The 27,264-nt window shown below is 48.9% G+C and overlaps 1 protein-coding gene across 2 annotated transcripts; it reads right to left on the reverse strand.

The window, feature by feature from the left end:
• Positions 1 to 243: 243 nt before the first annotated feature.
• On the reverse strand, positions 244 to 22,435 carry CPA4 (carboxypeptidase A4). 2 transcript variants are annotated; one of them, XM_037049194.1, is made up of 12 exons: positions 22,270 to 22,435; positions 16,751 to 16,832; positions 16,246 to 16,380; positions 14,885 to 14,983; positions 12,172 to 12,273; positions 10,853 to 10,957; positions 10,044 to 10,154; positions 8,819 to 8,909; positions 7,080 to 7,279; positions 5,877 to 5,961; positions 1,397 to 1,622; positions 245 to 751 (listed from the first exon to the last, which is right to left on the reverse strand). In XM_037049194.1, exons 1-11 carry the CDS (start codon positions 22,335 to 22,337, stop codon positions 1,435 to 1,437), a joined length of 1,266 nt encoding a protein of 421 aa, XP_036905089.1. In that variant the 5' UTR covers positions 22,338 to 22,435; the 3' UTR covers positions 245 to 751; positions 1,397 to 1,434. The 2 variants fall into 2 exon arrangements, with proteins under 2 accessions (XP_036905087.1, XP_036905089.1); XM_037049192.1 differs by having other exon boundaries at positions 244 to 1,622.
• Between the last annotated feature and the right edge of the window lie 4,829 nt (positions 22,436 to 27,264).

Consider the following 27,264-nt stretch of genomic DNA (forward strand, 5'->3'; position numbering starts at 1 on the left):
CCCGAGTCTAATCAATGTGGACGGTGAGAATATCACGCTTCTGAGCTGAAAAACTAAGAGCCAGACCCCAGACCAGAACACAGTCACCAAGGTAACACTGCCCCGGAGGCCCCTCGGCCTGCTGGCGAAGGTCTTCTTGCATGTCACACAATACGAACGGGGATTAAAATTAGCTTCTGACGTTATAAAGAGCTGCCTATTCAAAACCATGGCTTGGTTCTATCCAGGTGAAGGCAAAGAACAGGAGACAATCATAAGACCAACACTGAATATTTATTGGCTTTTGAGCACACACCAGATGCTGCTCAAATCCTAGGCAGAAGGGTAAGATTTACAGACACGTTTGATAAAAGCAAAAAAAAAAGAGGGGATGAGGGGTACACGGTACCTGCTGAGGCCAAATGGAACCGGAGCCTGGCTGATGAAGCCTTGCTTCACCTTAGTACTCAGGGTCCAGGGCGCAAATAGAAGATGATGACTTTAAAGACCAAAAAGAGAGAGGGAGAGAAGCAAACGCCAGGTACAGACCGGAATGTGCCCAGGCAGTGAGACTACCCAGGCCAGGGGAGTGATTTAGGACTTGTAGGGTGAAGACGAGATCTTTGAAGTTCAAAGGCAGAGTGGAGGTGAGCCCATGGAACAGGTGGAGATAATTTAGCCATCCCGCTATGAGGTCACCACTTTGTGGAGGGTTTCTGGGTGAGGAGCACCTATAGCGTGACACAGATTTTCTCCTGGGATCCCAGTGACACTGAGTAATAAAAGGAAGGATGTGATTAGAACTGCGGTACCTTGGAATTTGGGGCCCATCGATGACAAGTGATCCTCTACTTGGTATTCAGACCAAACATACACAAAAACGAAATAGGGGCGGGGCAGGGATGACCTCTACTGATGACCCTGCAGGAATTGCTTTTCAAAGAAAAACATGTTTAAGAAGGAGTGAGATAAATGAAAGGAAGTTCCTTCTGCATCAACTTTGAGGCCACTGGCTTTGTTTCCCACGGCACCTGCCAGCCCCGCCCCCCCCCACACACCCCACAGAGCAGGGTCACCAAGCGTGGCAAGATTGGGTGAGGCTCGAGCACCACCGCAGACACCCTGTTGTTCTGAAAACGAGGCAGAGCCAGCCACCAGGACGGGGCGGTCCTACATGTGCCCTGCCTAACCTGTGGCGTGTGCGGAGGGGCAAGCAACGAAAGGGCTCTCCACATCAGCAGGACAAGAGCAGGGTGGGTGACAGGAGCCCTTCCCTCGGGTGCACCATGACGTCGAGGAAGCTCAGGGAGCGGGGCTGGAGAGGGGCTGGCCTGTGCCTTCTGCAAAGCCACAGTGCTGCGACTCACAGGTGAAGGAGCAAGCTCCCTTTAACAGTGGCTCCCGCGTATACACATACATAGGGGTCAAGAAGCGTAGATGGAGCAGGCTCCTCCTCTAGTAGAGGTGGTCCCGCACATACTCCATGATGGTCTTCAGCCCCAGCCAGGTCTCCTTTGCGGTGGGAATGATCTGGTTGGCTGGCAGGAGGAAGCCATAGTGCCCAGTATCTCTTAACTCAAAAGTGAACGCATACTTGATGCCATTTTCGTACGCCCAGTCGGTGCTGCTGCCGCTGGCCTTATCTGCAAACCGGAAGAGAAGACGCCTTTCAAGCCCAGTTCCTCTCCAGGTTAGGGGAGAAGGGGCTGGGAGGGGTCCAGAGTTCTTTCTGCAAATCATTAAGCTGGTGACGCAGGTCACTGGCCTCACCCGTGTGTCTCAGACGGTCCTGCACCACAAGGGTCTCCACTAGTGTCACATGGAGAGATTTCAAATCTTCATGCCCACCTGGCCACTAAGTCACTCTGAAGACCCCTGCAGGTCCCTCGAAACCATTCCTTACAGAAACAGAATACGGTGGACAGCCTCCAAGAATATGAGACATAGCCCCATGAGCCTTGTCCCTTGGCATTCACGTCCTTGCGCAGTGCCCCTTTACTCTGACTGGGGCTTACCTGGCCGCGAAACTAACAAGAGAGTGCGGAAATGCAGGTGTGTCACCTTCAAGGCCGGGCCACAAAGGACGCTGTGGCTTCCACCTTGCCCTCTCTCAGATCACTTGCTCTGGGGACAGCCAGCTGTCCTGTTGTAAGGCACTCCCACAGCCTTAAGAGGAGCTTCATGTGGTGAAGAAGAGAGACCCCCCACCAATAATCAGCACTCACTCACCAGGCACCTGTGGGAGCCACAGTGGACGCAGACCCTCCGGCCCCATGCAGCCTTGAGGTGGCTGTAGCCAACCTCGAGAGACCCTGAGCCAGAGCCACCCAGCGAAGCCAGGGGTTAAGAAAATAACTGCCTATTGTTTTAAGCTGCAAGGAGTTAGGGTAACTTTCACAAGGCAAAAGGTGGCGCACATGGAAAGAAAGCAGCACGGCCCCCGGACCTCCCCTTTGCCAAAGCGCTGGGGAAAGGCAACAGCCTCTGTTTCTGCCTCTCCTCAAACTACGCTCGAGCAGGAATTGGGTCAGGGTGCAGAGTGTAGATGATATTGATTAATAAAATGATGATGTCGATAGCAGCTATCATTTATTTTACACCTCCCATGAGCCACTCATGATCCTGGGAAGTTTACATTTATGACCCCATTTAACCTTGAAAAACCCACTGAGGGTAGGTACTGTTGTCCCCGTTTTCCAGTTGAGGAAATTCAGGCTGAGGATGAGTAATTTACCTAAGGAAGTGTAGATGGAAAGTATCGAGGGTGAAATTCAAACCCAAGTCCGTCTGATGATGAAGCCCCTGCTTCCTTCAGCCTCCTTCTAGTCCATTTGGTGTATTACATGTCAGTTAAACACGTATACAGGTCCTTTTGTTTCTCCATTGTTCTGAGGGCTGGTTCTCATACCGTCTGTGATTTTTCTAGAGATGCAGGTTCCACAGAGATGACCTGCTCCCTGGACCAGGGAACACACTCTCCTACGCTAAGATCCTTGTGTGGTTCCCATGGCCGCTCTCTATTCTGAGAAAAGGCTGAATTAGAAGCAGGCCGAGGTACCAGAGGTTTCTAGAGGTTACAAAAACAGCAGGCTTAAGTATTGGCTTAAGTATTTCAGGACACATTTAAAGTTCAGGAAGGAGGCAAGAAGACCTCCACTGAGCAAAGTGATCAAGGTCATGGAGTTCAGTTTATTTGGGTCCCTGCTCAAAGTCTACCCTTTTTTTACTTAAAAAAAAAAAACCCACAAAGGGAACATACTATTTACGCTGTTCTGCATACTGTATCTTTTAACTAACATCTGAAGGTCACTCCCTGTTAGCACATAGGGGCGCACCTCATTCATTTAAGGGCTGTTTCCCTGATGAATGCACCAAATGCGTTTCAGCCAGCACTCGCCAGATGAACATGTGATGCTTGGCGGTCTTTCATGGGTTACCAGTCATTTGAGACCATAGACAATGCTGTCAGACCATCCGTAATATACACAGTCTAATGAGCCAAACCAGCCCAAAGAACTTGTTTCCAAGCCTCTAGTAGACCAAAGTCAGTAAGAGGAAAGGAGAGGTTGCTGGAGGCAGAAAGCCTAAAAGCAGTATAGTTTGACCAGAGGAAAAAGACAAGGAAACTCTAAAAAGCAGACACAAGAATTAAAGAAGCAAAACAGGCCGGAGCTTGTTAGCACAGGAATTACCCAGTCCAACAGGGCACATTCAGCCTTCAAGACATGACAGCTGACATTCAGGAGGCCACTGAGTCTTAAAGAAAGGAGTTTATGTTTCCTCTATATGCTCTGGTTTATTTTATTTTCTGCTCTGTTTTATTTTATTTTCTTTTTTACTTATTTATTTTTAGAGGGGAAAGGAGGGAGAAAGAAAGGAAGAGAAACATTAGTGTGTGGTTGCCTCTCACATGGCCCCCACCGAGGACCTGGCCCACAACCCAGGCATGTGCCCTGACTGGGAGTCGAACCAGTGGCCCTTTGAGTGCTGGTTCACAGGCCAGCACTCAATCCACTGAGCCACACTAGCCAGGGCAACATGCTCTGTCTTAAAAGGCAGGAAAATTGAAATCCATTGGAATGAGTTTCATTGATTTTAGAATGACATTCATCTAAAATGGCAAAGCTAAGAAAAGGCCCAGCACTGGAAGAAGAAACAGCAACTACTTGTGCAGCCTATTCCATAACCCACGGGGTTGCAGTGTCACTATACAAAAATTGATTATGTTTTGGGAAAGCAAGGAGGGCAGACAAAGCTTGCAGGAGTATCCAGCCTTTTGGCATCTCTGGGCCACACTGGAAGAGGAAGAGTCGTCTCGGGCCACACAGTAAATACACAAACACTAACGAAAACTGATGAGCAAAAAACCAGTTTTAAGTAAATTTACGATTTGTGTTGGGCTGCATTCACAGCCATCCCGGGCTGCATGTGGCCCACGGGCTGGACACCCCGCAAGAACACAGAGGACAGGCTCTTGAAAGAGGTAGGGAGCCAAATACAGTAGTATTATGGCTTCTGGGCACTCTCAAAAGAGCCTTCCTCTTCTTCTGGAGGAGGAATTTGATGAGTGTTTCTTGATTTGGAGGAGAAGAACGCGTTGGATGGGAGAGGACAAGGTCATGTTTTCAACTGTGTCTGACCTGAAAGCCAGGATCCTTTTGAGAGGCGCTCCTCAGAGGGCTCCTACCAAGTCTGTTTAGCTCTCTTTGGTCTGGGACTCGGTTCTGATTAATTAAGCGGAGGGTGGAGAAACTCTCCTGATGTGCTTGTTCTCTGAGGAGTTCCCATTTAACAACACTAATAATAATAAACCATGAATAATTAATGGATTATTGCTGCAATTAGCAACACAAACACTAGCATCATGCTGACTGCCTCGTGCACATGGTGGCTTCTGAAACACAGGCAAGTGCCGAGATCACAGGACCCCGGAGGCGAGATGGAGAGTCTTCCCAGAAGAGGACGACTGAAGGGAACAGGTAGTGGGAGGTAAAGCAGGTCAGGGGGAGAGCGAGGCGCAGTGAGGGAGAGGAGGGGGACCCAGTGTCACCAAGTCAGCTGGGGTCCCAGGGAGGGCCAACTGTTGCCGAGTACAGGGAGGCACTAGCGAGGAAAAGAAGGGCATGAGCTTAACTAGGGTCAGCGCCAGCTGCCCACATTGGTAGGTACATTTCTCATTGGTAGGAAGGGCCTGGAGAATGATCATCTTTGGTCTTTACATTTAGAGATCAGAGACTGGAAGGATCTCCACAGGAACCGTGTGAATTGCTCCAATGGAACATTTCACAGAGAAACCAAAACAAAGGTTATTTCCTCAAAATGAGGTTGAGGTTTTAGATAATGAGCCTCAAGACGACCTTCAGATTTGGGGTCTTGACAGAGTTTTGGTGGGTTTGGTTTTGGTTTGGGCTTGATGCTAAGCATTGTTGGGAAGACTCCCTAACGCAGCTCCCAGCCTGCAGGGCCTGACATATGTTCATTTCTGATAGCACGTGAGGGAATCTCGGCCACCCCACCGCCACCACCACTGGCGTCTGCCAATCCACAGGTGGGTTTTCAGTGCAATGGAATGATGGGCTGGAGGAGTTGCTGATAAACTGTGTCAGGATCGTTAATGGGAGATAAGGAACACTGACTCCACCGAGCTGGTGTGACAAGTCATCACGGGCACATGATAAACGGCATGATGGCAGTGATGATGACGATGAGGATGACTGCCTGCAACAGCTATTACCACACAGGCTTGACATAACTCCAGTCTGTCACTAACAATGAAAACAATCCACTAACAACGAAAACAACCAGACTGCAGCGTAGGACGTCTAACCTGCAGCTCTCCTCCCGCTCCGTGGCAAGGTCCCCCTCAAAGCTTTCCTGCATAATGAATGAGTACTTACAGACAGTGGCGCAGATGGAGCCCACGTGGTACTGAGTGCCCGACAGGGAGGCCAGAGCCTTGGCCGCATGCTTCGCCACCTTGTCCTAGGACAGGGAGTCAGCGGAGTGAGAAAGACGGGGTGCCACGTCCTGACATGCCTCAGCCCTTCTGCACTGCAGTGGTTTGGAAGGTTCTCGGCCCCTTCCCTGACTTTCCCTTCTGGTCTCCTCTTCTTTCCCCTCCAACTATGCCGAGGCCTAATTCCAAAGTGAGGGGAACTCCTTCTCCCACCACATCCCCAGTTCTTTACTTCCAGTTCGGGGAAGGGAATAAAGAGAGGCGAGAGAAGACACACATGTGTCCTGAAAGTGTATCTTACACACTCAAGCTCTCCAAAGACCTGGAAGGCTGATCACAGCCCATTAGGAATCTAGTACAGGCAACATCATCTCCACCTGTCCTAAGGAGAGGAAGTGTCAGGTTCATGACTGTGAGGGAAGGCCGAGTGTGTTCAAGAGAAAACCTTAGAGTTGGGTATTCCAGAGTGGAGTAGAGACAGGGCTGCCCTTGTCTTGTCCTATGCAGAGCGCCTACTTGAGGCGAGAATCCAGCCCACACCCCACCACGAGCCCCGTATGTGCTGGGAAGTTTATGGGCTGGCTGTGGCCCTGGGCAGCCGACCAGCACAGAGGGGGAGGCTTGCAGTCACTCGGCAGATGCCAGCCCAGCTCGGTCAGTCCACTCTCGGTGCCTGTTCACATCCTAGGGTGAGCCACTGTATGTGGCGAAGAGCACCGCCAGGCGGAGGCTGACACACTACTCAAACTCTACCCCAGCTGGAGTGAGGAGCACCTCCCCCTCTCCCAACACAATGCCACTCCCAGCTCTTGGCAGCCAGTGGGTCTGCAATGGGTTTTGGGCAGAAACACAAGTGAGAAGGGAAGGCAGGGATCAGAAGAGGATCACAAGTGAGAAACACAAGTGAGAAGGGATCAGGCAGGGTTCTTGGAAGTCACAGCAAATGCAGAAATAAGGGCACATCTTCTTCCTATTCCCAGTAGGCCTGATAAGGCAGGGAAAGAAGACGGGTCTCTTAATGAAATAAGCCCAGGCTCCTGGACTTTCCGTGTAAACCTGCAGAATGACCACCTTGGCTGCAGGCGAGGGCAAAGTAGGCCTGGGGGCCAGCTTGGGGGTGGCTGGGGGCCAGCCCATCACTCACCAGCTCATCAGCGTCAGCGGCCTTTCTGTCTGTGTACCCATACGGATACATCAGCAGCTGCGAGTAGCTGTGCAGGTCGATGAAGCTTTTGAAATTCCCATGCTCTTGAATGAAACCTACCACCGACTTCACCTCCACTTCAGAATTGGCATGGGGTCCGTGGTACACTTCGGAGCAAGGGTTGTTGCTGGCTCCCCCTCCTGGGGGGGTGGGGAGGGGGGCCCAAGCACAAATGTTAATTAACCCATAGGCCAAGAAAACAAATGCAGAACCCACAATCCAGAGGAGGGGCAATGGGCAGGCCACCACTCCGTGCCCCCTGGGGAACCTAGGTCACGGCGGGGGGGTGGGGGTGGGGGGGGCGGATGTTGAGGGGAGGGTGCAGGAATGGAAAGTCAAGTTGCCGCAATAGCTGAGAAAGAAAACTGGCAGGAATCCTTGAAAAGGGTAAAGTTGACCTTATATTGTATCACTAACAACTGTCATAAATCATTAATATCACACCTGACAATGAGATGTAATTAATAAGTAGTCTAGATAATTAATATGAATACCAATTAATAATGAAAATGACTCCATTTATTCTGGTGTCAACTCGTTCTCTTGGTTCAGATCCTAATGGCAGTGTGCTGCCAAAAATAATCTATTGTTGTGGCGAAAATCTCTTGATTATTTGACAGGTGTTCAGAAATACTGTCTTCGATATTACTTCACCGTGTAGTTCCCCAAGGTATCTGGTGTGTGCAAAACCAGCCCAGGTGTGGAATATCTGACCTAACTTTGTATCAGCTCCTTTCCCACGGTCACATTATTTCCACCCCCCACCCATGGTTTGCAAGCTCTTCCTGTGCAAGTGAAAGAACAAAACATCTGTAGAGCAGTGAGGGAGAACCATTCGGAGTTGGAATTGCAAGGGGAGCTCAGATTCCCACTTTTAACCATAAACTCTTGAGATTGTCTCTGAGCTTCCATGGTCTCATTTCAGATAATAAAATTCCCTCTAAGTCAGAAGAATCGTAAATAAGATAAGCATGGGAAGTGCCTGTTGGCACGATTATGAGGATGATTTTTAAATACAGGGAACTCAGAACCCAAGTCTCCTCATTTCCTTGTCTTTCCATCACACCAAAGAGTGAGGCTCACATTTATACATCTAAGGGTAAACTGCTGGAGTTTAATTCGTACCACATGCGATCTTGCCTGTCACAGGCACAGTGCTAACTGCTCCCTCTGGGTCGCCTCAGGAGCCCTCCCACCCACAAGCCGCATGAGCAGTGTATAAGGAAGAGGCATGGATGTACATGTCTAAGACTATGGCGGTTTTTTGAAAGGTTGCTGGTTCGATTCCCAGTCAGGGCACATGCCTGGGTTGTGGGCCAGGTCCCCAGTTGGGGGCATGTGAGAGGCAACCAATCCATGCATCTCTCGGACACTGATGTTTCTCTCCCTTTCTTCCTCCCTTTCCCTCTCTCTAAAAGTAGATAAATAAAATATTTTTTAAAAGACTATGATGGTTTTTCAATATTAGCATTCTCTCAGGAGAATAGGGATTACTGAGATGTTCTCTTTCAAAACTATAAAACAAAAAAATTCTTAAACAAGACATGGAGGGCATAAGGGACTCACCAAGTCTCTCAGAGAATCAGCAATGGGGCCATTTGGAGCAGTGGGGCCATTTGGAGCCCCGTGGCCCAGGTGGCCCAGGGGCAGAGGGTGTGAGAAGCAGCCCTCCGACCTACCGGCAAAACTGGCGTTCCAATTTCTATTCGGATCCACACCGATGCAGGAGCTGCCAGGATGTGTGGACCGTGTCTTCCTCCAAAGTCGGTTCTGCAAAATCCACCAAGGAAGGAGCAAAACACCCAGAGGTGGGTCAGGGCACAAGAGAGGCAAAGGTTTTCTTTTGGGGGCCAAAGATGGGGATGGGCAGTGTGGGTGGGGTGAGCTGCTTAACAGTTCTGCCTGGAGGATCACAGGGGCTCCCGTCCTCTCCCCTCAGGGCCCTTCTGGCTCTGAGACAGGGACGCCCTCAAAATGCCGCGGTGAGAACTCTATAATGCAAGAACCAGGCTGGTGGCACCTGAACCCACTGAGGAATTTCTGGCTTTGGGAAAAGTGGGACAAATATCCATTACACACCTGAATGATCACCGATATGTTTGGAAGCGTGCAACTATTGTGATCTTGCCTAAAAAAGTCATGTGAATCCAACCAAGCCTCTAGATCTGATTTACCAGCACATGGGGTACATAGGGCGGAGAGAATACATTAAACGGCACGCAACAGAGGCGCCATCGGCCAAATTCAGAATGCCAGACGTGCCACAGGACAGTCTACTTGGTCTCCCCCAAAATGAATATTTTTAAAAGACGTGTGTGGGATGGCACTCACTATTATAGAATGAAAATGTCTGCAGAGCCACAACAGCCCAATGCAGGCACAGATCCTTCTTTGGATCCCGATTTCAACAAATGGACTTAAAGAATGTCCATCACCTTTTCAAAGGTGATAGTGGTACGGTGTTTGTTTCTTTGTTTTAACTACCATTAGCTAGAGATGTGTACAAGAGAAATCTTGGGTGAAATCACTTGATGTCTGGGATTTGCTTTAAAATGTCAGGAAAAAATATGTGTGGGAAGGAAAGGAATGAAAAGAAGATGGGCAGCTCGCTGATAATCATTCAAGATCCATGTAGGAAGTTTATTAGACTAGAGTCTCTTAAGAAAATACTCCCTGGTAATTCCCAGCTGAGAGAATGACTGGAGAACGAGACCCCTGGCCCGCCCCCCCCTNCCCCCCCCCCCCCCCCCCCCCCCCCCGCCCCAAGGAAGCTCATGCCCATACCCATTGTGGAAGTTTACATACCCATTGTGGAAGTTTTCCCCAAGGTCATGCAAATATTTAGTGGCAAAGCAAGGAATTCAACAAGTTCTAACTCCAAGCAGCCCATTTGGTATTGCTCACTTGAGTGTGCGTGTATACATATCCATCGGGATTGGCTACTGGCAACAAGAAAATATCCATTTTCTCCAAGATGGAGGTGACGCCTGGATCCTTCCCGTAATCGGATACAATCTAAGCAGAGATAACGAGATTGTCAGCTATGCCCTTGAGGGATGGATGGTTAGGTCCCCACACACCCAGCTGCTGGAAGAGCACCCTCCGCAGCCTCCCGCCACCACCAAAGACACAGCTCTCTGCAAAGTCCTTAGAGCACTTGAACCTGGGGGAACAGGGCTGCAGGATGACCTCAGCTGCAGCGGACCCTGGGCCTTCTGGTTTATTCATTCCTTCCAGGGGTGGGAACAGGGGAGTGGAGGGCCACACATCATAGCAGTTATTAGGAACCTGAGCCCCCATGCTAGGCGTAGGAAGATGGGTCCTCCATGAGCACTACCCTTCCTCTCCCAGGCTGGCTTAGAGCAGGCTTCCCAGGGGCACACTGAGATAGCATGAGGTCCCTGAGGGCCTGGGGGGCTGGGAAGGGGCTAAAGGCAAAGCTCAGCTGAGTTTGGCTGCTGACAAGGCTCCACTCCCTTTCTGCAGGGCTGACTGTGGGTTGGTGTTTCGGGGCCACCCCTGCAGCTCATTAGCTTGCTGGCGGCCATGAATGCACTCTGTTATTTAGCCACAGTGGCTTGACCAAGGAGCTCTGACCTTTTGCTTCTCTGAAATGAAAAGGCCTCCAGCCTACCGTGTCTTCCCACCTCATCCCCTGGGCCCTGCCTCATGGGGGGCCCCCAGAGTTCTGGCCTAATACCAGGCGACATAACCTTCCTCGCGGTCCACATGGCCGTGGCCTGTGAGATCCACTCCCGGGAATGAATGCCTGCGTTCAGCCAAATGGCCGGCCGCTTACTGCCCTTTCCAGTGCTGAACTGTGGAAGGAAAAAGAGACCAGAAAATGACCCTCCGGCCCCCGTTCTCAGCTCCCCTCTCCCCTCTCCAGCGCGCCCCTATTCATTTAATCTATTTAAGACAATTCAGAGACCAAATGTTCCTGAGGTCACCATCTATTTATCAGTTTATCCGTGACTAGGGAGCTTAATTGGCCGGCTGGCTGGCAGGCCCAGCCACTGCTCCAGGGTTGGAAGCGAATAGGAAGGGGAAACAATTGCTATTGTGAATGATAATGCCAGTGTGATTAGAAATAATATTGTGTCCCTGGGAAAACCTCAAATGGTATCCCAACAGAGAGAGACAAGAGTGCACAAACCAGCCTGTTCTGGTGGCTGCAATAAATGAATTTGATCTTTAAAAAGAAGACGAGGAGGTTCACTATAGCTCTTTGTAAATGGCATTAAGTGAATTCTGGCTCTGCTTTCTAGTGGGTCCCCCTCCCACCTGGGGCAGAGCTTGGTGGTAATGATGCCAGGGTCTCCGTCAGACTGGCAAATTTATAAAGATTACTTGAGAGCAAGCAGCTCAGTGGCAGGTCTCCTCCCACTGGTAGTTTAACCACTTCCCTGAGCCTGTGTTCTTCAGGAGTGAGAGGAAGCTAAGGGCGTGACCAACTCTCAGCATCGTAAGTCGTTCCATGGTTCATATCTCCAAGTTCTTTTTCATTCATTCACCAGATTATGTATGTGATTTCTGTTATTGCCATAAATTTTCTACCTCCTTTGCCAATATAGACCTGAACCTGTTAGAACTATCTGGAAATTAGGCTTTGTGCAGCCAAGAATCACAGGCTGGGCTTAAAATTACATCAGCCCTAAAATTAGCTTCCTAGATTGCTTTTCAAATAAGTACCCCTAGAAGCAGAATAGAATTTGTAGAATTCTCCCAATTTGTCATGCTATTTACAGAAGGCGGGAATGAAAGCAAAGGACTGTGCCCTGAGTGCTTTCTGGAACACTCATCCCGTAGGCATCCCCTGATCCGGCCCTTCTGGCCAGACCCAGAGTGAGATGCGCAAGCAGGGGACCGTCTGTGTCTGTCAGACCCAACCCAGACCCTGGCAGTCTCTCAACCTCACCTTCCTCCCTGAAGTCTAAGAGCTGCCCCTGGGGGAGGACAGAAGCTGAGTCTCAGACACAAGGACCGGGGAGCCGCCGTGCAGCCCGGCCCTCCAAAGGGCGTGGGGCCTCACCTTCAGTACATACATTGGCCTGTTTTCAAATGAATGTCCGATCTTCACCCTGCTCGCCAGATCGGGAAAGTCTCCGGCAATGCTGTCCATCTCCCGGTAAATCTGAAGCGTGAAAAAGTGAACCCAGAGGGATTTTTAGAATTTGTTCAACTCTGGGTAGGTATCTGTGAGTTTGATGTTGTTGATCTTAATGATATCTTCCAGCCTGTAACCTTGGGGTTGACAACATAATCAGCTCGGAATGCTTATTCTTGAAGAACTGCCTAAAGAGCCCCTTTTCTACAAATTTTCTAGAGAAGAATACATTTGTATCCATCCACAAAACTACAGTCCACTAAATTAATCCTCACTTCCAGCAGGGTGGCCCACAGAACCATCCCAGACTGTCTCTATGGCCCCAGTTAGCCCAGGTACTCGAAATCAATGCACTCCAAACTTTTTTGATCACTTTCTCCATCAGTTAAAAAGATTAGCATTTACATATACAAATATATTTAGTACATTATAAAACAAAACAGTTCCATGGTCACATTAATAAATATACATGTAGAAGCTGCAATGGTGTCTCCCCATGCCAGTGGACAGGCCTCCCGTCGGAGGCGGCTCCTCCGGGCCTTACGAGAGCAAGTGGAGAGCTGCCCGCCGTGGCTACAGATGACTAGGCTAGAGTTCACCTATGTTGCTCAAACCTTCTGAGGGTCACAAGAAGGAAGTAAACAGATTTATATTTAGACCTAAAGCTGGAGGGAGGGCCTTTACAGAGGAGAAAAATGTGCAATCCATACACAGAATAATACCAAGCTCAACGGGTTTATTAGAGTTGCAATCAATATGGCAAATTGAAGCAAGAAACCACTCCCCAAACACATAGGCAAGCCAGATAAAATACAGTGAAGATTATGCACAGCCAAGTTAAAAGCTGAAAGGGGGAAATTGTAGGTGCCAGAGAAGGAGAGGGAACAAGCCGGCCAAGTGGAGGGCCCAGGATGAAGCCGCATAGCTGCCTTGGGGCCGAGGGTTCACAGCAAGCCAGGAACAGGGACAGAGGGCACAGGACCCCGTTTGGGGCGAGGAGCTGGCACTTGAGAGCTGGGAAGTGGCAAACAAGCCATGAAAGGGGCCTGGGAATTCTATCCACTGACCCTAGAAAATGGCGCAAAAGCCAGATGCCTGCCCTGAACCCTGAGAGGAAAGAGAGTCACCCAGGAAAGGCTAAAGCACCCAGCTAAGTCTAGGGAGGGGGTCCGATTCACACAGCCAACATCTGGGGGAAACTTACCTGAGAAACCAACCGAAATAACAGCAACCGCAACACACGAAGCCCTGAAACTAGAAACCCTAGTAGAAACAAACACAAAATTCCAACTAGAGAACTAAGAGCTAAGTGGTTGTAGGATATGAGCTCTTAAAAGGTGTTTTTAAAAAAACTGAATATGATCAAGCCAAAGGGAAAGGATGGTACACCAATCCACAGCAAAAAGGCCCCTCAGGGAAAAAGAGATAGGTGTAAACCAGATGACAGTGGCACCTAAGGCCAGAGGACGAGAGCCGAAAAGCAGTGGATAAGAAAGTGAAGCTGCCTGGGCAGGCAAATAAGACAGACAATGGAGTTTCCAGGATCTTGGGTAACATTTGCAACCTGTTAGCCAGCCGGGGAGTGCCCAGTGTTAATGAAGCTAACATCCTGGGTTTAATCCCTATTGGGGCCCTGAGCGCTGCTTGGACCCCAAACTCTGCTTTTGCCCGTGGCCGTGGTCTGAACTCCTGACTTGGTCCAGCTGTTTTGCAGATGTATGTCACTGGTCACAAGAAGGATCGAAGGGCAATGCAGCTGGAAGTGTACAAAATAAACAAAGCTACTGATGATCATGAGAAAAAAGTGCAAGCAGTCCGTCAGACTTGGAAGTAATCCCTCACTCACTAGAAGAAAAACAACTCAGAGTATATGCCTCACGAAGAAGCACGCCAGGACCACCACCTCGGGATGTGAAGAACAACGTGCACTGGATATAGCAAGGAGAATACCAACTTGGATTTGGGGTGTGTTCCTAAACTTGCAGTTCCAGATTAACGAAGAAGACACTGAGGGACCTAAGAGAACTGTAACGTACTTGATGCGGTTCATTCTATTAGTTCCTCTTGGTTCCTCAAATTCCAATATCATATTAAATTATTCTGCTCCAAGTTTTTCATTTGAAGGGTTGGCTTACCTTGAAAGTCAGTCATCTATATAAAGTGGTTTCTAACTAAATACAGCACCAAAATGCATTATGGAACAAATATATGTTATAAGTAGTCGTGATAAATGAGTGGAAATACTTGGTTAACCTTGAAATAACCACTTGTCTATTTGCCTGGAATAAGAAATATTCTAACTTGCAGAAATGCAATACAAGGATTATGGTGGGGTACAAGGAGGTTAAATTCCAAGCACCAGAAATGACTGCAGTTATTTCATGGCCTCCTTTAAGGGGTTGTTTAAGAAAAGAATGAAACGTGGAAGAAAATGTTCAGTTTGTCTCTTCACTATGTTCTTGGGTGCTGGTGGGAGTTAAGCAACCCAAGAACTAGAAAGGAACCCAAGTGCGCACATTTTAGCCCCTCAGTGAAGGGATTTCATGCTAAAGACAAATCCCTCCTGGAAGGAAGGAAATGGAGTCACAAAACCCAGGACACCCATAACCTTGATCTTAACTTGCTCCAAAACACTTACAGCTTCCAAGGAATGGTAGGCCCCATAGTTGAAGTTATTACTACTCCGTTCTTGCTCTTCATTTTGTTGCATTTCTTCATTTTCTTCATCTAAAAGGTCCTAAAACAGACACGGCAACACTGTGAGGTGGTCCATTGGAGATAGAGATCCATGCTGTTTCTGCCACATCTTGGCCCATGGTCCAACCAGGATGACGGCACCCTCAGCGCACATGTCAGACAACACACATGCCAAGGTGTGAAAGGTCAGACATCTTCCACATATGTATAAAATCTTACCCCTTGGTGCCCATTGTACGTTACCCCATTCAAAACCTCCTTACTCCCTGGAAGTAGTACATGTGCTATTTTGTTATTCTATACTATGAATCCTATAGACCTCGGCCTGCATCTGGTATCCAGTGCCTCTGAAATATACAGCTTGGGAAACCATTCAGAAACAAAGAAATTCTTACAACCACCCATACTTTGAAGGCTCCTGGCAGATGTCTACGACATGTGAGGATGATTAATAAGCTCACAGCTGCTCACGCCATCAGGAAACTCCTGGGCCAGATCACCAATTAGTTCATAACCCACCTCGATGAAGGGGGGAAAATGAGCCAGACACTGTCCTGCTGTTCAGATACAGGTCGTGAGGCTGGTGCCTGGCTAGGGTGGTGATGTTCCCTCTTCTGAGGGTGCTGGTGACATCCCCTCTTTCTCAAAGGCTGCTTTTTATGGCTGGTCTCCAACACCCACCCCACTCTGTTCTTCCCTCCTGACTTCAAGTAGCGAAATGGAGAGACTTAATGCTTGTGGGTATCTCTGAAACACCAATCACTGGTAGACATTTTACGTACACTTAATTGCTCTTCTCAATAAATCACATGAAGTAGTTATCACTATTATCATTCTACCAATGAAGAAACAGAGGCTCAAGAGGTTAAAAGCTTGCCCTGGTCAGGTAGCTCAGTTGGTTAGAGCATCATCCCAATGGGCCAAGGTTTCAAGTTCAATCCCCAGTCAGGGCACATACAAGAATCAACCAATGAATGCATAAATAAGTGGGATAACAAATCAATGTCTCTCTCTCTCTCAAATTTTAGAAAAAGATTTTTTTAAAGAAAGAAAGAGATTAAAAGCATGTCCAAAGTCACACAGCTAGTAATTAACAAAATCAAGATTTTGATCTGCCTGGTTCCCTACCCTACACACACCCTTTCTACCACAACACGCCTCTCACAGGCCGTTGCACCTCACTTCCACACTCCTCGACGTCTTCATCTGTAAAATGGAGAAACGCAAGACCAGAACCTCAAAATGTTCCACTCTGACTGCTGCGTCCTGTGCAGGCCAAGTGAGGGGCCTTGTTCTACCCACCTGCAGGTCTTCGATTGTCACGGAGTAATCTAAGCCTTGGGACTGGAGGAAGAATTTGACTGGCTGCAGACTGACAGATGGGACCAGGACATCCACAGGGCGGCCCGTGGTAGAGGCAGACTTCCAGAGGTTGAGCTGAAGATACCAGCAAGAAAACCAGGTTAAAGGACAGTTCAGGTAACAGGTATAATGAGCCCATTCTTCTGAAACTGCCAAAAGTCAGGGTGAGCTCTGAGGAGCTGGGCGCAGGCCCGTCCCCTAGACAATGCCTAGCAAACCCCAGGAAATGCTAAGTCAGCGGCAAATGGGAAGATCTTCCCACTGCTGAGGCCTCCCGTCTCCCGGGCCCTGCTATGATATATGGCCCTTCTGCCCCACCAACCCTCACGGCGAGAGGGAGGCGTGTTGACCAGTACAAGGTTACACACAAAAACTCTTCAGAAATAATGTCAGGGTGCAAATCTTCTCCCACCAAAATTAAAAGACACCCAAGAGGTCCAGGTACCTTAAAGTTGTCTGAATTCACTAGCTCATTTAGCTTGCTGATCTCGTCTCCATTTCTGACATTAATCCTAAAAACTTGATCCCTGGAGAAAGAGAGAGAGAGAGAAAAAAAGAAAGAAAGAAAGCAAAAGATAATGGTGAGCTTTTGGCTGGCCAATAAACCCCAAACCTACTATCCCAGACATAACTTCGCCAAATGAGAGGAAATGGTCTAGTCTTTGGTTATAACGTATAGCCATTAAAAACAAGAGTACGTGGCAAATGCAAAAAAGTGCTTATGGTATAACTTTAAGGGAAAGATGAAGTGAAAGAGCAGGACACAGAGTTGTACGGATGCCACGATCCCTGTATGGAAAAAGCAGATGTACTGGAAGAAAGACAGAAACGGAAACGCAGCAAACGCTGACAGTGCTCGTGTCCGGGTCGCCGGGTTATGGATGACTGGCTTCTCCCCCTTGTATCTGTTTTCTGTAATGTGGTCGGATTACTTTATAATGAAAAACATATATATTTTGCAGAAAGGAATGTTCCTGAGTTACACGCAAAGCTAACTCGAGACACAGAGAAGGCACTTCTTCACTGTCAGGGGCTGCGGCTGAACCTCTGGCTCCAGGTCCGCGCTGGGAAGAGGCTGGGCAGAACAACAGACCTCCCACCCCTGAAGAGCTCGCTGTTTTCCTCTTAGTGAACAGGGGAGAGGCTGGGTGCCCTATAAAAATTCGAAGGAGATAAGGGCCAAGGGGCTGAGGCTGAACTTGGGATTCAGTCCTCCCAAGGGGTGCCTGTCGGGGCCCAGAGGGAGCCGGTGGTCCCGAGCTCCCCTTTGTCGTTCGTCCTGCACTTGTTCAAACACACTGTTTAGCATCCGCGGCCACGGCAGGGGTAGAGGCCCCCCGAAGTCCTGTGTGTGGGTGGGAGAAGGCCAAGCCTGAAAAGCCGTCTTTGTGCTCTGGCAGGCTCAAGTAGCCAGGGGAGCCATTAAGCCGTTGCTAGGTGACAGGCCGAAAAAATCCGCACTCGACGCTGTCACATGCGTCATCCCTTTGACATGAATGAATGCAGGAAGAGCTGGTGGAGAGGGCTGTGGGCTGAAGGACCTGTTGACAGAGAAAATGGTTCTGTCACAGGGAGCTAAACGTGCAGCCTCACGTGGCAGATCAGCATCTCCTCATCAGAAAGCCAGCTCGATCTGGATGCACTCTCGGGGTGTAACCCTGTTCTGGAAGCTTCTCCAGGATCTCTGGGGGGGGGGGGGACGTCTAAGTCCANATGGGGGGGGGGGGGAGGTCTAGTCCAGCCCCAAGGAGGCAAGGACCCCTGAAGAGTTGCTTCCGCCACAGGTGGCAGGTCTGGAGAAAGTGCCTGTGCCAAAGGCTCGCTTTCTCCCAACTCGCCTGCCCTCCACAGGGTCCCTGGAGGTGGGCAGCTAACTGCACGCCCAATGCTGCTGGGGCTATTGTGGAGAAGCCACTGGCTGGGCAGGTCCCAGTCTGAACCCTGCAGGCTTGCAAGGAGTTGGACTGCAGCCCTGGGAAGATGAGGAGTCAAACCACCATTTCTCTGACACAGGCAGGCAGCCTCACAAAAAAGGGAAGAGTTTAAAGCAGAAGGGAAATCCTTACTCCTGGCTGAGCACCAGGGCCCATCTGCCAAACTCACGCGCTGTCACAACCCACCCCCAACCCCGCAGAAAAAGAACGTCTTAGGAGTGGTGTTCTAGAAAGCGCCAGTGCGCTGATATTGGCAAAATTAGGCGTTTGTGAAAGACAGCAGTGACAAGAGCAATCACAGAGAAGCAGGAGAGGGGGCAAGGACAGGAAGAGAGAAAAAGAGGAGCCTAAGAATGAGGAGCTCTCGGAAGTACACAAATCATGTTGCACATTCACGCAGAGCATTCGCTTTACTTTTTCCAAAGTGGTTACTTCACAACAGAACTCCCCAACTCCTGGGAGTCCCCGCCAGTGAGGGGTCCCAGGGAATCTCATGGCCCTGTGATGACCGAGTCCACAGCCCACAGCCCACTTGATCACACTCGAATCTGCCCAGCTACAGAGATGCAGCTGTAGTATTCAGACAGGTGGTGGGGAAGACGTGGCCCCAAAAGGGGCCCTGTAATGTGACCAAAAGTAACCTCACAGAGTAATCTGATTATAAATTCCTGACTGGGCAGGTCACCCTGTAGTCACGTCCCAGGTCTACAAAAGGTTTATCTGCACCTTAAGCAAAGCCTGTCCACTTTTCAAACGCCTTTTTTTCAGACCCCTCAAGGGAGCACATAATCTTGTTAACCACCCTGACATCCCCACCTTCGTGGAATCTTCCTTACTGGCCCTCCTTAATTCCAAAGGGATAAAAGAAGCCCCCAAACTGTCCTTTTCCAGAGCACTTGGGATCTTGCTTCCCTGGCACATTGTCGTCGTCTCTTTGGCTCCGATAAACACCCCCCCCCCCCCACCGTCAACTCTTACAAAAAGTCTCTACGGATCTGGACGATTTTACATCACAAAGGGCTGGTGCAGTGGGGAGTCCTTGCCCATCTGCCCCTTATTCCTGCACCTTCTTGGCTCCAGCCTCAACAAAATCCCCAATTTACCACGTGCTTTGCCTTTGTGTGCCTTCGCACATGCTGTTCCTTCTGCCTGGACACCCAGCCCTTTTCCTTAGTTGCCTGGCAACCTCCACCCAGGCTTTAGGACCAACTCCCATCGCACATGAGGTTTTCCCTACCCAGAGGCACACTGAGGGACACTGAAACTGGGGAGAAGGGGTTGTCCCACGTTATACACACGAACATACGTCCATTAAAACCTGTAAGCGAGAGAACGTAAGTGGGTGCCAAGTGAAAGTCAGCCTTTTCCTCGTCCTCGTTGTCCTTGTCTATTGGGGAAATGTCCTTCCCAGTGTGGAGAACTGAACACAGCCTAGCTCCACCATCTGGAAATCCATTTAAAGACCTTACGCTCGTTCTGATTATGGAAGGTTGGCCTGGGAGGGGGTACATGATGGGATTTGCAGGTTGTCATGCTCACCCCCTACTCCACACAGGTATTATTACAGCTCTTCCTAACTCTGGCCTCTCCGATACCCAGGCTGTCCTGCCTCTGCGTGGTCCCTGATCCCACGTTCCAGACGAGTCACCTCGGTGCTGCGCTTCTCTCCCAAGTGGCCGGTCTTTGTGCCTTTCTCAGCTGCATCCCCAGCCAGGCAGAGCATCCGCCACGAGTGCTGAGAGAGGTCTGCGCTGAACTCTTTGATGCCCGCCCGCTACTGCTGATGCTGCGCCCGGTTCTGCAGCCACTTCCTGTCCTCTGCCTGCCCCTCACCTCGAGGCATCCTGGCCACCACCCGGTCCTTACAGTGACTGAAGACCAGCGTGGCAGACACCCGCAGAGTGAGAGAGACTAGGGAAGTGAGTGAGTGGAGTAGAAAGAACAGGGACTAGAACTGGAGAGGGTTTTCGGTGGGGGGAAGGGGCCATCATCTCCATCTCATTGGCACTGTATCCCCTCCAAGCCAACCTGTGTCCTGGCTTCCCAACCACCTGAGTGCTTAGAGGCCAGTTTCCACTTGCTCTAAACGTTCAAAAAAACATACAAATAAAAATAAAATAAACGTTTACCTTCTGGGACATGTCTCTGGACCCCAGGAAGGATTCCACCACCTTTGCTAGGTCCCCCACTCTGGGATGAGACCAGATTTGGGAGCAGGGGTGAGGATGGTACCGATGGTTAGAACCGTCTGCCATTAGCCCAGGCACGAAGCCCTTTCTGTGCCTATCCCATGGTAAGGACTCCAGCGCCCGGCCCACCTGTCTTGACCCAGGTGCCCCGTTGCATTATCAGAGAAGTCTGTATCCTAAGAAATGAAGATTTTTCAGCCGAGCGAATAGCTGCAGTGGAGCCTAACAGCTCCACGCGGCAGCCTGTACGGCAGCGAGCGCGGCTGGTACGCTGAGCTGTCTGCGGGGCTGCCTCCCTCCCTGGCCACCTGCCATGCCTAATGCCTCTGAGCTCCTTGGCAGTAGATGCCAGGTGTGAACAAAAACCATCACCATAAAAATTACTCAGTTTCCTGGAAGTACATGGATCCCCCCTTATCCACAATTTGGCTTCCCATGGTTTCAGTTACCCGAGAATGTGGACCGAAAATATTAGCTGAAAGGTTCCAGAAATAAACAATCCTAAGTTTTCAATTACACACCGTGCTGAACACCTCACTCCATCTCATCACACGCCTTCAGATCATCCCAAGACAAAGGGTGAGTACAGTACAATGAAATATTTTGAGAGGGAAAGATCATGCGCATATAACTTTTATTACAGTATATTGTTTTCATTGTTTTACTTTATTATTAGTTATTATTGTCCATCTCTCACTGTGCCTAATATATGAAGTAAGCTTTATCGTGAGTATGTATGTATAGAAAGAAACATATAGTGTGTATGCAGTTCGGTACTATCCATGGTTTCAGGCATCCACTGGGGGTCTTGGAATGCATCCCCCAGAGATAAGGGGAAACTACTGTGATCACCTCAGTAGCAAACAGCTCCGAAGTCCCTCTGGCCGGACAGCACAACAGCGCAGACTAGTAGACATAGATGGATCAGTGAGATACAGGATTCCATCTGGAGATGGCCTTGTGTCACGGCAAAAGGGGATGGGCTTCGCATTTGGACTTCCAGCTCCACTGCTTCCCAGCTGCGTGGCCTTGGGCTGGTTTCTTAATCTTTCTAAGGCTGAGTTGTTGTTTTTTTTTCCATGTTTAAATTAAGGAAAATAACACTCCTGCCTGGCAGAGCTGTGTGATCCCAAAGATAAAGCACACGAAAGCTTTCTGCCAACGGCAAAGCGTTTATGCAGTAATGAGTTATTAGAATTCAGCCTGCCAGCAGGGTACCATGGCACCCTTTCATCTCTCCTACCCCGGTGCCCTCTCTCCTCAAACCACAGAGCATGTGTGTACACAGTGCACAGGTGTATCCTCCCAAACCTCCGCGGCCCAGACAAGACAGCACTGGTTCACCACTAACAGGGAGGTGGAACCAAAAGGCCCAAGATCCAAGTTTTCCCTTAAGCAGGATGGAAATCAGAAACGATTTCCGGTCCTTCTGGGTAACCTATGTTATGAATTACCCAGAATGACCAGAAATTGTTTCTGACTTCCATCCTGCTTAAGGGAAAGAGGAGATGCTTAAGTAAGAAAGAAGATGTCTGCTTAAGTAAGAAAGAGAAGATGCCTGGAACTGATCTTTCAAATAAGAACTAGGAAGAAAAAGAACTGGCAGGAGGTTAGGGAGCAAGGGGGGACCAAGAGGCCACCTAGTCCTGATTTCACAGGTCCCACTGAGCCTGAGAGGCAAGTAACTTGTCCAGGATGACACAGAGCAGGGCTGGGATAGGCCCAGGCCTTCTTTCTCAGCGCCACACCACCTGAAGTATCACCAGCCCTTCATTTCCAAACCTATCTGACTTCCGTATTGCTGAACTAACCGAGTAATAAGAAGTCTAAAAGGAACTTACCCACAAAACTTTTCTCGGCCACAGACACTGGGCACAAGAAGGGCCCCAAAGAGCAGTATCCACTTCATGTCCCAGGGTGTCAGTTACACCATGGCTGAGTCAAGCTGTATTTATAAGGAGTCTGAGGCAGACTCAGGTGCTCAGAAATGCTAGTGAGATTCCCAAGCAGCCTTGCATGACTCTCCCATTCCTTTGGGGTGACAAGGGCCAACTCCTGATTCACAGGATCAGGAACTCGCTCCTCAGGCTAGAAAACTCTGTGCCAAAGGTGCCATAGAGATTGCTCAACACTGTATTTAAATAGTGTTTTTCGACTAAATAGGAAGCCCCACAGTGCTGAATGGAATTCCAACTAATAGGAGAGGCCAGGTTGTAAACTTCATACAGAGCTGCCTCTGGAGTTAAAAAAAAAAGTGGGACTTTCGGCCAAGATGGAGGCGTAGGTGGAAACACTGTGCCTCCTTGCACAACCAAGTTTAAAGACAACAAAGTATTAGTAACAAAAAGGCAACCAAAACACAGGAAATTGAACTGTATGAAAGTCCGACAACAAGGAACCATTCAGCCAGACGGGTAAGAGGAGGGGAGTCAGCAGCTGGTGGAGTGGAGTCGCGCAGGACCAACCCAGGTGCACAGGCGGCAGTTGGCAGATCCCAGGTGCGAAGTGGCAACAGGCAGACCCAGTGAGGGCACAAGGCGGCTGGCTGACTGCGGTCACACATTCACACTCAGATAAACCAGGCGAAAGAGTGAGCAGTAAGATAGACCACGCAGACTAGGGCCTCGGTGCCAATAATTATAGCCTAAAAGTGCCGGAAGAAGCTCCCAGGCTCACAGAGAGTTTGTTGGAGAGACCCACAGGGTCCTGGAGGGTGCACAGGCCCACAGAGCCAGGAGCCAGCACCAGGGGGCCAGGTTTGCTTGCGGGAAGCAACAGAAGGGACCGAAATCCAAGAGAAAGTGGCACAAACGTCATTGCCCCTCTCTGACCCCGCCCCCACACACAGCATCACAACCCAGCAACCTGGGTTGCCCAGCCATGGTGAACACCTAAGGCTCCGCCCCTCATACATAACAGGCATGAACAGACCAAAACATTATGGCTCAAGAACAGCTCAAAGCCCCAGAGCCAATAATTCTAAGAGACCATGAGATAGCTAACCTATTGGATGTACAGTTCAAAATACTGGTGATCAGGATGCTCACAGAACTGGGTGATTTTAGTCACAAATTAGAGGAACAAAGGAAGGCTAAACTAATTGAAATGAAGGGAAATGCACAGGAAGCCAATAGTGATGGGAAGGAAACTGGGACTCAAATCAAGGGATGGGGACCAGAAGGAAGAAAGAAACAACCAAACAGAAAAGAATGAAGAAACAAGAATTCAAAAAATGAAGAGAGGCTTAGGAATCTCCAGGACATCTTTAAACATCCCAACATCCGAATTATGGGGGTACCAGAATGGGAAGAAAAAGAGCAATAAGTGGAAAACTTATTTGAACAAATAATAATGGAGAACATCCCCAATCTGGCAAAGGAAATAGACTTCCAGGAAATCCAGGAAGCTCAGAGTGTCCCAAAGAAGTTGGACCCAAGAAGGCAGACACCAAGGCACATCATAATTACATTAGCCAAGACTAAAATGAAGGAGAGAATCCTAGAAGCAGCAAGAGATAAGGGGACAGTCACCTACAAAGGAGTTCCCATCAGACTGTCAGCAGATTTCTCAAAAGAGACCTTGTAGGCAAGAAGGGGCTGGAAAGAAGTATTCCAGGTCATGAAATCCAAAGACCTACATCCAGGATTGCTCTATCCAGCAAAGCTTTGATCTAGAATGGAAGGGCAGATAAAGTTCTTTTCAGATAAGATCAAATTCAAGGAGTTCATCATCACCAAGCCCTTATTATATGAAATGTTAACGGGACTTATATAAGAAAAAGAAGATTAAAAACATGAACAGTGAAAGGACAGCAAACTCACAGTTATTAACAACCACACCTAAAACAAAATCAAACTAAGAAAACAGCTAGATCAGGAGCAGAACCATAGAAATGGAAATCACATGGAGGGTTAGCAACAGGGGAGTGGGAGGAGGAGAGAGGGAGAAGGTACAGAGAATAAGTAGCACAGATGGTGGGGAGAAAGGGGGCAGGGCAAGAATAGTATGGGAAATAAAGAACCTAAAGAACTTGTGACACATGGACATAAACTAAAGGGGGGGAGTGGTGGGGGAGGGGTGTGCAGGGTGGAGGAGAATGAAGGGGGAGAATGGGACAACTGTAATGGCATAATAAATAAAATATATATTTTTTAAAAGTGAAGGCTAGCAAAGAAATGCCCAGCCAGCTCCAAGAACACACTCTTGACCAGCCCTGTGAGAAAATCCACCAGAGCAAGTCACCACAAGGACAGTCTATGGCCTGTGTTAGGAATCAGACACATAACTCCTAGGACTCCGGTGAGAAAGTAGAAATACATGAGGTAAAAGGTATAGGAAGAATGTGTTAGTCTGAATAAATTACCTGTTTTCCTTAGGGTCTGAGCTAAAGTTAAGATTTCATGGAATTATGAAAAATAAGACTTTCTTACATTTGTGAAGCTCTGAATCTCTAGTGGCCTTGTCCCCAAGTCACAGCAGAATAAACAGAAGACACCTGTGACCTCTACAGCTTCTTCACGGGCTCCAGGGCCTTCAAGTCTATTGTGGGAGCCCCAAATCCCACCAGCCTCCCCCACCCCACTGCCCCATGGACTACACTCTCTCTGCACTTGCTAAGGGGAGTGGATGGAACCAGGGGCGGTGACTGGGACAAAGAAAAATTATTCTGATATTTGTTAAAACTGTATGAAAGACGTTATTCGGAATTACTGCACTAGGGGTCATGTAATCAGGGAAAGTAATTGTGTCCGACCCTGAACACCATGAAGACCACAGAGCGAGGGGTGAGCGGATGGATGACTGCGAAGAGGCGACATCGCACGTAGGGGCCTACTGGCCTCACTGGCCTCGCAGGATTCTTGCCAAAGGCAGGCCAAGGGTTGAAACAGCAGGAGTGGAAGATAAGGAGCCTGATCAGACAGCAAGGCTTAGGGGACAATGTCCTTAGCAGGACTTTGCTGAGACCAACTTAGAGCCCCAAGCATAAGCCTAGTCAAAGAGAGGACTCAGAGAAACCCAACTACGGTTTGGTCAGGGAGAGTCTTTGCGAGGAGCTGAGCGCCTGGGGCTCCTGCCAGAACTCTTCATCCTTCCCAGGCTGAAAGTGAACTCCTTTGCCCGTCCCGATCCGTCTCAGACTGGGCTCTCCTTCACCAAGGTGGATTTCAGCTTTGGTATTAGTAACAAGAAAAGCTGAGACCTGAATCTGCAAGAAATGTGAACTAAAGAATCAAACGCCCACCCTGACTGACTCAGTTCTCATTTAGTTGGAACACCGTCCCGTGTAGCAAAGCGCTGTGAGTTCTATCCCCAGTCAGGATGCTTTCGGGAAGCAGCCAGCCGCCTCTCTCCCTGTCTTTGCCTTCCTGTCTCTCTACAATCAATCAACTCATCCCCGGATGAGCATTTAAAAAAAATCAAGTACCCAGAATTCCAGGCAAGCTGAAATTCACTTCCCACCCCTTCCTCTTCAGAGAAAATCATCTACATGAAGAAAACTTCAACCCCTAATGGAAGTAAATGTCTAAAGAGAAATTACATGGAGTCTGAGATCCAGACTTGACGAGGCAATCATGAAGGAGTGTCACTGGTTTGGGTCCCCACCAGTGTCTATAAGGCGGCATACCAGAAACAGAAAAGCAAAGGCAATAATGGGACCAGAGGGCACAGTACTTGGCAAAACGCTTGGAACAGTGTAGTTGCTTCATTAGTATTTACTGAGCAAATGAACTCAGACGCCCCTCTCTAGCTCTAAAATGCTACTGGGTTAAGGTGAAGGAGCCAACACATGTGCCGCCACATGGATGAACCTTGAAAACCTTATGCTCAGTAAAATAAGCCAGTCACAAAAGGACAAAGGCTACGAGAGAGACCCCCCCAAAAAGCAGAATTACCCCTGGAGGGTGGGCCCCTTGTAGTGCAGGCTTCCCCTACTAGGTGAGTGTTCTAGGAACCCATCTGTATCACTGTACCAGCTGACGCTGTGGTGAGAAGCTGTGTGCAGCTTCAGTGCGTTTTGTTTGAAGACTCTTTCAACGCGTTTGCCCATTTCATGACGGCTGATTTACGAGCGCACCTGCCCGCACTGCACTGCATGTTCAGCAGTTTTTGACCAAAACAGCCATGACCCCTGTGCCTCCCCTCCCTACTCACCGGATCTACTGAGAGCCTGTGGAATGACCTTTTTTGTTTGTTTCCCTGGATGAAAAAAGTCCTCAAAGGGAAACGTTTTTGCCAATGTGGAAGAAGTGAAAAAAAAAATGGCAGAAGCTCTAAAAGGCATCAGAATTGACAAGTTCGAAAACTGTTCTGAGCAGCGGAGAAAACATCTCCATGCGTGTACTGCACCAAAAGGCGAGGACTTTGAAGGTGACAGAGGTTTAAACGTGTAATAATAAATACACAATTTTTTATAAATAAAGCCCGGCTTCTGGGAGGTCCCCCTTCATATATCATTCCACTTATAGGTGGCTCCTAAGATAGGCAAATTCACAGACACAGAACAGACGAGGGTTCCCAGAGGTCAGAGGCAGGAAGAACAGGGAGTTACTGTTCAACGGGTACCAAGTGTCCATTCGGGATGATGCAAAAGTTCTGGAGATGGATGGTGGTGATATTCATACACTTAAAAATGGTTAAAATGTTGAAATTTATGTCTATTTCACCACAATGTTTTTTAAATATTGAAAGGATGCTGGGAGCATTTTGCTAAGGATGGATTCTTTTAAAAAGGGGAAGGGGTAGAGCTCAGCTGTTTGCCGTATTTCGGGGCAACATAAATTGAAGAAATGATCCTCCTACATCAGGATTAGAAAAAGGAACCCCCACTCCACAAC

The sequence above is a fragment of the Sturnira hondurensis genome, unplaced genomic scaffold, assembly GCF_014824575.4.
Source record: "Sturnira hondurensis isolate 20B ecotype Veracruz unplaced genomic scaffold, ASM1482457v3 Scaffold0006437, whole genome shotgun sequence".
Taxonomy (NCBI): domain Eukaryota; kingdom Metazoa; phylum Chordata; class Mammalia; order Chiroptera; family Phyllostomidae; genus Sturnira; species Sturnira hondurensis.